Source organism: Nannospalax galili, unplaced genomic scaffold, assembly GCF_000622305.1.
Source record: "Nannospalax galili isolate Female #2095 unplaced genomic scaffold, S.galili_v1.0 scaffold183, whole genome shotgun sequence".
Lineage (NCBI taxonomy): Eukaryota > Metazoa > Chordata > Mammalia > Rodentia > Spalacidae > Nannospalax > Nannospalax galili.
In genome coordinates this window covers 3707259-3718629 of record NW_008350555.1, presented here as the reverse complement: position 1 = coordinate 3718629, position 11371 = coordinate 3707259, and the positions used below count along the sequence as shown (strand labels likewise).

General features: G+C 43.0%; 1 protein-coding gene across 2 annotated transcripts in view; it reads right to left on the bottom strand.

Moving 5' to 3' along the window:
• Positions 1-11371, bottom strand: part of Ptdss1 (phosphatidylserine synthase 1) — a 72828-nt gene that overhangs the window by 40615 nt on the left and 20842 nt on the right. For both annotated transcript variants that reach the window (XM_008847860.3, XM_029570812.1), the window contains exons 3-4: positions 9954-9998; positions 6878-7002 (exon numbers count right to left, since the gene is read on the bottom strand). In XM_008847860.3, coding sequence (XP_008846082.1) covers positions 6878-7002; positions 9954-9998 — 170 coding nt within the window. The remainder of the gene's footprint in view (positions 1-6877; positions 7003-9953; positions 9999-11371) is intronic.

Genomic DNA, 11371 nt, shown 5'->3' with positions numbered 1-11371 from the left:
AGTGCAGGCCCAGGGAAGTAGAGGGAGGTGAGGGTGGGGCCAGGCCCAGAGTGTTCCTGGGGACCAGAGAAGGAACTGAGTTGGTCTTGGATATAAAGGATCAGGCAGCAGTGGTGGTTCCCCAGGGGTCTGGGGTGCCTAGACAAGGAATGGGACAGGACCCAGGCTAGGAGGAGAGACCGGCAGGGGAGATAGGAGGGTGAACGAGGCTGGGGGAGTCAAGGCGCAGAGGGTCCGACTGACCTACCCTGGAGAGAGCAGCCTGTGGGTCAGAGAGAGGCCTGAGGGTCTTGCAGGCCCAGGGAAGCAGAGGGAGGTGAGGGTGGGTCCAGGCCCAGGAACAGTGCTCCTGGGGACCTGAGAAATAACTGAGTTGTTCTGGATACAAAGGATTAGGAAGCAGGGGTGGTTCCCCACGTGTCTGGGGCACCAAGACATGGAATGGGACAGGACCCAGGCTAGGAGGAGAGACCGGCTGGGGAGATAGGAGGGTGAGTGAGGCTGGGGGAGTCCTGTAATCTCTTTTTACAAAGAAAATGAGCATGACAATCATTGTCAGTCATTGTGTGTGTGTGAACATGTGTGCTTATATGTACAGATGCATGCACGTATGTTTTTGTGCTGGGCAGGGAAGGTGGTTCCTAGTGTTAAAGATCACTGCTGTACAGTGCCAGCTTCCAGCCCTTTCAAATTTCTTATAGACCCTCTCTTTGAAAATTATTTCCCTAAAGAGAGCATAAGTTCTGGTCTGCTCTCTAAACCATACAGAAATGTTGCAGGACAGGCCCTACCTGAAGGAAGAAGTTTGTGGCTGTCCAATGGGCCAGGGGAGGACAAGCCTGACTATCCAGGACCAGGGGTATTAGCAAGCCCATGAGGCTCTGGTCTAAAGCCATCTGCTCCACTGAGAAAAAAAAAAAGAAAAGAAAGATCAGATGATATGCTAAACTTCAATTTCTAAACTCAGCTATGGATCAGGGCATTGATGCCCCCACCCGCCCTAAAAGAAAAACTTTATCATGCCTGCTTAATCATAAATTTTCTATTAGCCTTCTGTTACGTGTAGAAAAACAGCCAAACTCCATATCCTCGTGCTACAATTCTATTTGTAGATCCTGCTTCTTTGATTATCAGACACATCTTTTCCACACTGTATTGTTTTGAGAATCAGGATTAATAATAGTTCAATATATTATAATGTCTAATTCTTTAAATATAAGGTTTCTTTCATTCTCCTCCTAAAAGTTATTCCTAAACTGATGACACACTTTGAAGTTGATGCTAACCTCCTGACTCCAAAATAGAGCTTCATGTTTTAAAGCGATGTCAGTTTGTGGGGAAGCAGATAAGAAACCCTAAGCCTGTCTAAGGAACTATTGGTAACAGATGGCTGCTGGGAGGGGGAGAGTCAGTCTCTTTCAAGATGTGAATCTTGGTAGCTTAACCAGGTTACAGTGAATGGATCCATACAGAAGGACATTTCGTTTGGGTACACAAATTCGACTCTATAGGCTATACACATACATACATGTGTGTGTGTGTATGTATATATATACACACATATATATGTACATATATATATACATATATTATGTTAAATGTGTAACAGGGTACATTAAGTTGGGTAGAGCATAGTAAGGAGGTGCAGATAGGGGAGAAGATCTAAATATGATAAAAATATATCCTATCAAACTGTAAAAGTTCAATAAAAAAAGGTGGGGGGAGAGATGTCAGTTGACATGTGGAACCCTGGTATGATATACGGCACCACCTATGATGCAGCCCTGCCAAAAGAACTGGACAGGAATCTGGACTCCCATCCAGCCTCTAGCCCTTCTTTCAGTGTACAGCAAATACAGGGGAGATGCAGATACATTTGACAATATCCTGCAAAGGCATGCAACAAGAGAGGAGAAATTCTACACGAGAAATAAGATGGTTTCTTCAACAAATACACTTTAAGGAAAAAGAAAGTATGCTTAGGGAAACTACTGATCAAAAGAGACTTAAGAGATGATTCAAAGTGCAACTTAACCTGATTGCAGTTCCACTGTGACAAGTCAGTGTGAAAAAGTGTATCAGGCTACTGGGGAAATGAGGTGAACACTGACTATATAGCTGTGCTTATTGGGGGAACAAGGGAGTTGTCCATATACTTTAGACTTACTATCTGAAAACTGTTTTGAAATAATCCTGGAGTCGGGGTAGAAGAAGACGACTCTGAGCATGAGTCGGCACTTGTTGAAGCTGGGTAACAGGTACATGCGGATAGGAGTCTTGCACTCATATATGTTTAAAATCCGTAAAAATCTGTTGGAATTTCTTGAAAATGTTGAAATTATTTTAGGGTGCAAGAGCTAACAACTGTTCCCTTAAGTTTACCTACTTGTAACTCTAAGCTCCAAGAGGGCAGGGAACCAACCCTCCTGTTTGCCCAGCATTGTAGTTATGGTGTCAGCACACAGGAAATAGTCAGTTACTAACTAAGCAGAAGACTGCTGCTTCAGACAGACCAGCTGAAAAATGAGCTGTGCGCTCCAAGCGTTTTGAAGCTGAGGACAGTTTTTAATACAATCAATATTTTTATTTTATTTGGTGTTAGGAATTGAACCTAGGGTCTTGTACATATTAAGTACATACTCTTATCACCAAGCTACACTCCTAGCCCAGAATGAACCACATTAAAAAGCAGCAAACTTTGCCAGGTGTGGTGGTGCACGCCTTTAATCCCAGTACTTGGGAGGCGGAGGCCGAGGCAGGCGGATCATTGTGAGTTCGAGGCCAGCCTGGTCTACATAGTGAGTTCCAGGACAGCTGGGGGTACAAGGAGATCCTGTCTCAAAAAGACCAAAAAAGGAAAAAAAAAAAAAAAAAAGCAGCAAACTGGGGTTAGTGAGACAGCTCAGCAGTTCCAGGGGTCTGACACCCTCTTCTGACTCCTGAGGGCATTGTATAACACAGGTACACTTACATACATGCAGGCAGTACACTCCTACACATAAAATTACAATATTAAAGTATTTCTAAAAAGCAGCAAGAGGTGGGGAAAGTGGGAGTGTACAACTAGGAGAGCTGGAGGGAGGGACATGTAGAGGCCCATGGTGGGGAAGGAGGGAATTCGGGGTATGGGGGGTACAGGGAGGCAATGTTATTGAGGGGAGGGAGCATGCTTGGACTGGGGAGGGAAGAGGGAAGTCAGATGGTGGGGAGAGAGAATAGAGATAAATGGATCTTGGGGGGCTAGGGAAGTCAGGGGGAAATGTATTGCCTCTGAAATCTCCTGAGAAATACATATATGGTGCCTGAACATTAGTCCACATATACACTTGGAGGCTGTATGGCAAGGAACACAGTGCCAGACAGTAGAGCCCTTATGGGTCAGAGTGGTCCAAGAAACTCCCAAAATAACACAGGCTATTTATTGCCAGAAATCTTGATTATCTCCCAGAACTGGAAGATAAGGCCCTACTTTTGAAGACAGGACATACTTCAGACACAGGACTTAGAGCAATAGAGCTGCAACTGACCTGGAAGCCTTCTGGAGGATACTATGCAAGCTGCTAAGGGAGAAAATCAACCCATGATCCAACCCAGTCCTAAAGCCTAATAACCATAACGACCAGCAGAGTAAATTACCTCTATTAGTGCAGTAGTGGCACTGTTATCTGGGGGTAATCAACAGCTATCTAACTGGACTTAAAGCCCTCTCAATGGGAGTGAGCTCCTGGACGGCACTGTAAACAAAGCCAAATACGCATGGCTGGAGAGGTCATAGATCCTAGAGAAAACTCTATCTCTGTCATATTTCTAGGCAAATGAAATTTCTTACCATATGCTAAATATGGATCCTTATATTTAAGACAAGTATAGCATACACCACTCATCAAAGCTTCTTTTTGCAACAGACGGAGGCTACTGCAGAACACCATAACTGGTCAGACACAGAGAATACATCTGGGAGATGTCCAGTCCTAGGTGACATATCTACAGTGGAATTTCTACACCTAAGACTCATGGAACATAGTGGAATGTGGGGTACAGAAAAAAACTAGTGTATCCTTCAACTCTCACCAGTGAAGCCTCCTTAGACAACAGAGTACAATGTACACAGAAGGCCACAACCGGTCAAATTTTAAAGAATAAGAGACTGCAGAGTGTGTATCCCTGGATAGGACTCCTATATTGAGCCTCACCCACCCAGGGCTCAGGAACCATTGTGGAAGATGGGGTAGAAAGATTGTTAGAGTCAGGACTGGTTCATGAACATAGGGAAGCAGAGGCTTTCAGACCACTGGAAGCTTGCACAGTGAACTTGTGGCAATGGTGGCATTGAACACATAATTCCATGCCAACTCAATTAAACAAGGGCCCAAAGGGGAGGAGAGAAATGGGTGGCAGGTCAACTCTGGACTGAGAACTACTGGAGACTGAGTGATGCTGGATGAGGGAGAGTATACCTTACATATGATCTCTAGATGGGTTGACTCAAGTCCAGAGGACAAATTTACACTGAAGGACATCTGGGTACAAATGCTTGACTGGATGGGACTTAACGTGTATGGTGGAATACATGAGGTTCGGTGGGGGATGGGGTGCATGGATGGGGATGGTCCTAAGTTTAAGAACTATTGTATAAAATTACAAAAGCTCAATAAAAAAATTGAAAAATATGTGTCTACATAGACGTGTGACTCAAAGCATTATTCAGAATCAGTCAAGTACTCCATTTACTTAAGCCAAACTTAAAGTACGTATATGATAAACACACACACACACACACACACACACACACACACACACACACACACACACGTTATACTTAACTCAGAAATTGCAGCACTATGTGAGTTATTCATTCTGAGAGTTGTGGTTTTCAAGTGGGTCAGGAATTCTACTTTATAGTTGATTATAGTTTATTAGCACCAGGATTGAAGATAGCTTTAATTTGAGGAAAACTACTGACAATTTGATGCTTAAGACTCAGTGATTCCTGTAAAGTGTTAAATCACAACAGAATGATTGGTACATTTTTCAGTTGTCACCCACAGCCCAAGAGGAGTTCATACATTTCCCTGACTGGAGCACGTGGAAGATCTCATGATATTTCAGAGACTCCAAGAGAAAAATGATGAATTGGAGAACATTCAATGAATGACACGGAGTTTAATCCCAAAAGGAAAAACCATGCTATAGAGAATATTTATATATGAACAGTAAAACTAGCATCTATGACCCAAATGTCTATTCTTTCTCCTGAGCATCACCAGTTTTTTCTTCAACCTGTACCAAATATTAAGCATTTAAAAACACTGGAAAGAAATGTTATAGTATAAAACACTGTTACTGATTTTGGTTTCTCACCCCTGGTTCCTGACCAGAGAACTCCCTTTAAAAACCCTTAAAATTTCCTGAGCAAAAAGGATGCTAAGTGTATCTTTTCTTCTAATGGTTTTTGGCCTCAGTTTCTTAGGGAGTGCCTAACTCCTTAGAAACCCCTGGATGGTTGGTGTGTTTCTTGCTCTAATGAGACAATACTTGATACCTCCTGAATAGGAGTTGAGCACTTGAAAGACAAAGACATAATTAGAAGCTTCAAAGTTTCAGTTTCACCCTTCGTCCTCCAGGGAGGGGAGAAGAACATAACAAATTATGTCATGTGATGAAACCTCAAAGCAAGTCCCTCAACTTTAGAGTCTAGAGAGCTTTCAAGAAGGTGAGACACCTCAAGTCTACAAAGGCAGAAGCTCCTGCATTTGGGAGCCATCCAGGCCTCATGCTACGTACCACCTCCTCTGGCTAGTCATCCGTATCCTGTGTTATACCCTTTTTAATATACTGGTAAGCATGATCCCCTGAGTTTGTAAAGAAGACTGTGGGATGCTTCTATTTGTGTCTGGCTATTCTGAAGCACAGGTGACAATATAGGCTTGTGATTCACATCTGAAATGTAGACAGTCCTGTAAGCCTGACCTCTTAACCTGTGGGGTCTGACACTACATCCAGGTAGTGTCACTGGGTATCAAGAGAGATGGAGAACTGACTGGTGTGAGAAAAACCAAAACATCTTGTGATCACTGTATAGAAGTATAGAAGTGGAAAAAAGCACTGACTTTCAACAAACAGGCAGCCTCGTTAATAAAATTCAAGACAAAATACAGACTTGTTTTAGCTAAGACCAAAAGGGTTGTGTGTATGTGTGTGTGTGAAATAGCTAATGAAATGGCATAAGTCATTACAATTATATGTGTGTGTGTGTGTGTTTCAAATACCTAATGAAATGACTTAAGTCATTACAATTGTGTGTGTATATGTGTGTGTTTCAAATAGCTAATGAAGTGGCTTAAGTCATTACAATTGGCACCTCTGTGGCAAGCAGGTAGAAAGACCATGGCACTGGTCCGCAGGGGGCAAGAGTGAAGGTGCTGAGGATGACCCTGATGGGCAGACAATGGAAAAAGAGAACGCTGTGTGCCAAGCCCTATGTAAGCCTGTGGGCTTCTTAAGCAACATTACTCTGTTTAGTTCAAGATATCCCTTCCCCCAAGGTATATTACCACTTTCACTTTACAGAAAAGCTGATAAGTACTTTGCCTGAAGTCCTATGGCCAATAAATGATTCGAGCAGAATTCAGGCCCAAGGCTGTGTGATAGTGTGTATACTCTCTTTTAGCATCTGCCCTTGCTTCATGAGAGGATTTAATTTTCCTGGACTGCATCATTTCAGTAAAACCATGCAACAGTGCATCCTGAGATCCAGTTTTAGCCATGTACCCAGACAATATGAACAGTGAATGATGTAAAATGTGAATCCACTACTTCCTAACCCAAGAGTCTGGAGTCTACCATGTTTTCTATAGGGCCACTGACAAGTACATACCATGATATCTGCTTCTCTTGTCGCGTATCGAAGATTGGGATCTAGCCAATACATTAGGGATTTAACCTGCTCGAAATTCAGGAAGAGGAGAAACACCAGGAACAGGAAGTAGAGTACACTGAGGCCTGACAGAAACAAAAACAGGTCAAGTTTAGAAGAGACACACGTTAAGACTGGAATGGCTTATTGTCACTGAGAGAATATTATAATGTAGCGTGTTAAGACTCCAGCTCACATGAATATTAGAATATAATCTGTTTAGATGCTAACATAGCCAGGTATTGCTCTGGTGACAGGTTCTGCTATACAGTTCTAATTCAGGTTGAGAGAGGTCAGCAACTATGTCTGAGAAAAAAATGCTTAAGCTGAGCCTTGACAGACCAACAGCCAAAAGCTGTGTAGGGTGGGCTTGGGGGAGCGCACACAACTTTCAAGTAGACAAAAGACCATACAGATCTAGGTCCCTGAAGAGAGGGGGAGGTCCCAATATGTGACTGTGGTGCTGGCAGACAGGGGGAGGAGCAGAAGCACTGAAGTAATAGGCAGGCTTGAGGGAATAGCACAGCTTCCTGATTTTCTCTAGTGGGGAAATAAGATGACTGAGGTAATGTTTTATGAAGCTGACAGAATGGGCTGGAGGTGGGCCAGGCTAGGTGCAGACATCCCAATCTGGAGGCTACTTTCAGACTTTATCTGAGACTTATCCTCCAATTTAGCCAGTTGCAGGCATTATTTTCTTATCATATTTATCATAGTTGTTATCCTAATAACCAAATACCATGTTATTTAAAAAATTAATGTCCCTAATACATTTGAAGGCAAAAGCCTTTAGGTTACATTTCAGAAAGATGTGGAAACCAACCCCCAGGGCATTGTCATTTCTTCTGTTGAGCCTGCTGGAATTAGAACAGCAATGCAGGGCATCCAGGCGCTGTGATACTCATGACCTTGAATCACAATCTTGGCTCAGCTCTGATCTCCAAAGAGCCTCTTTAGAGGAGAGAATATTCACGGCTGGAATGAATCCACAGCAAGGGCTACAGCCCCAGGCCCTCCAGCCCTGACTCTATTTGTCAGGGAGTACATCACAAGGAGGCCCTGCAGGAACAGGGCCAACCCAGCCATGCATCCCAGGGCCAAGGAACATAAATTTTCTGACATTTCAGTACAACAAGTACCATAGGTTTGCATTTATGCACTAGTCAGTTTCACAAATTCACCTTCAATGACTTCCCACTATATCTTTTAAAAATTATAGCCAGGCATGGTGGCACACGCCTGTAGTCCCAGCACTCGGCAGATTTCTGTGAGTTCAAGGCCAGCCTGGTCTACATAGTGAGTTCCAGGACAGCTTGGTCTACAGGGAGACCCTGTCTCAAAAAGACCAAAAAAATAAATAAATAAATAAAAAATAAAAATTATGACCCTTGTGAAATATTTTAAGACAGAAAGAAATGACCTGTGTCACAGAAGTGCTTAGACTAGAGTTCTGGACTGGGTTTTGAGGTCTGTAAAGCCCTGGATAGTTACTACAAGTGAGCGAAGGAGCATGCATTTGTGTTCTTGTGTGTGTGTGTGTCTGTGTGTGTGCGTGTGTGTGTTGGGGAAGGACTCAGGGCAATCATGTTGCCCTCTGTGAAATCCCTGCTGATGTCCTTTGCACCCACCCTCCTTACCTGGCCCACAAGCCTGAACACTTCTGTCTGTGTTGTCTCTGTGCTCTTTCACTATTCTCCCCACATCCACGTGGGCGACTCTGATCTGGCATTCCAGCCATGGGGCCACCTTAGTAGCTTTTTTCTTTGGCTGGAAGGCCTTACTGCCTAATAGTACTGCATGCACAGACCCTTCCTTGTATTCAAGCTTTAGACTGTCACTCCCTCAGACCTTTCTTCACTGTCTAGTGGAAGCAGTCACAGACATCACTGTCACCTCACCCAGTTTTAACTGGCTAATGTTTAGTGACAGCTGTTAATTTTTTAAATTTTTATTTATTATTTTTATTTTATGTGTATGCTAGTATTGCCTGCACGTAGGTAAGTGCGCCCGTGTCATGCAGTGCCCGTGGAGGTCAAAAGAGGCCCTGGGACTGGAGTTACGGACAGTTGTTAGCTGCCATGTGGGTGCTGGGATTCGAACCTGGGTCTTCTGCAAGAACAACCAGTGTTCTTAACCACTGAGCCATCTCTCCAGCCCCTACAGCTGATAATTTTAATTACTGATTTTTTAATAATTTGTTCACTACAGCTGTCTCCTTGTTGTAACTACAAAAGGGGCTCCCAAGGGAAGGATCCTGTCAGTCTGGTCCTCCCAGATCACCTCAGCCCATGTCATACACTCAATGAATAGATGCTTATGAAAACTTTATCAGTAATTCAAAGAGATAAAGAGTTACCTATAATAAATGAAGGATAAAAACAAGACAAACATCCATTTTTAAGAGATCTCTTACATTTTCAAGCAAGATTATACTTTCTGAACCTAAAATAATTTATTGTATGTCTTATTTAGGCAGGATAAAGCCAAATAGTCTAAGTATTAAAGATTTATTTTTAAATCCACTTGACAATTTGGCTTTCTGACCCATAAAATCAAGTAAAAATAAGATATTCAATATTTATATGCTTAACAATAAACTTTGGTTCAAATGAGAGCTCTTTGTTGAAGAGTTCTCCCTTTTCTAGGTTCCTGCCCATTCCTAGCATGAAGAAACGACATTGCTGGGTTTTCAGAGAGGCTGAGAAGACAAACGTGCTCCTAGGATGTACTTGAGCTTGCACTGGTAAACGGAAACAAGAAAATAAGGGGCATTTGTTTAAGTCAAGTTCTGTGCACATTAAGAAACAAAAGTGGCATAAGATGCAGGTGGAGCAGAGAGAAATCGTATGTATGATATTTAAGTAAACAACAATCATTTATTTATGTACCAAAGAAGTTTAATAAGGAAAACCAAAAAGCTTTTAAAAAGTTATAAATGTTTACCTGTAGAATGGGTAAGTAAAACCATTCTACACCATGACACACAGAGGAAAGATTTTTAAAAGCTGGAAGTATTTTCACATCTAATGAAACTCACCAAAAACCATTCTCCATAAAGCCGGGTGAGGTCGAGTAAATGGACCTGCAGGTAGAAAATGACTTAAAGTTAGAATAAACTGTTTTGAACCAGAAAAGGAAGCTCTGCCGACCTGCATATATACAAAAGAACGCTCTCAACTGTTCATTTTTTAAAAATCTCTCTTCTTTCCCCACATCTTCTGAACAGCCTTCCTAATCCTGGAGAACTGCACCATCATGAACTCCACGTGTCCAGGAGGAGATGCCAGAGCTTTCTTCTCAGCAGGCTATAGCCAGGGCTCTATCTTCAGATGCATCTGCACTAGAATTGACCTCAGGAGCTGGTGACAGACCAGTGAAGGATGCAGAGCTCTCTTCCGTGTTTCTCCAACTCTGGCCAGTAGGGGCAGTAGTAGTCAGTGGCATCTGAACTGATAACTGAGGACCTTGGCAAGGATGGTTCCAACAGAATCCATGGGAGAAGTAGCAGTAGGGCAGAGTTCAGCCTATGGTGTTGGGCATTTGCTCCTTAGACCAGTTCTAGGTATCTAGAAGCCTGGTTTCCAATTCTGTGAGGTAGGAACAGAGTCAGCTTCTATCGCTTACAATCCTGAATTTTGTCTGAGGCCAGTATGTAATTTTTATTCTGGAATTCATGCTAAAATTGGCTATGTCTTCTTAAACCAATTATAAGTATCCCCCATAGTCCAAGCCCATTCAGTTACTGAGTTTAGGCAGTGAAAGCTCAGACAGAGAGTGAGCTTGATTTGTGACAGGTGCTGCTTTATGCAAATACATTTGGTTTCCCACACTTTGGATGGCAGCAAGTAGGAGCCTAGATGGGAAGGGGCGCACTGAAAAGGGTGCCAGGAACTGTTCCAATTCTGAATTCTCTGAACACCTACATTTCTTTTTAAACAGCTGCTTATTTTCTCAGAAAGTTCAAGTATACAAACCAGAACCCACTTCCAGGTAATAAAACATAATGTCTTTATCAGAGACATCTTCCTTACTGATGGTAGCAGCTGGTTCTTGACTTGTCACCATGAGTGACTTCTCTATTATGACTGGATGTCCGTCTTATAAATACTACTTAATCATTATCATTAAGTTAACCTTCTGAACAACCCTCATATAGGCCCTTTAAGGTCTTCTGATGACTGGGGGATGGGGGTGCCTCTATTGCTCCAACTGCGTAGATAAGGGTAATGTGACATTAAGAGCTCGTCCAGGGCCACATAGCTCACAGGGTCCCCCCAGCTGTCAGGTTCTACTCTGTCATCAGGCTGAGTGTGGAGGAGCACCTGGTTCCTCCTGTAATGAGCACAGCTGTGGGTCAGCCCAGGGACCATGGAATTCATGGGTTTCAGCCTGGACTAGCTTCCAGGCCAGGGATACATGGTGCCAGAGACAAGCCTAGGGGTGCTTAAAGCTGGT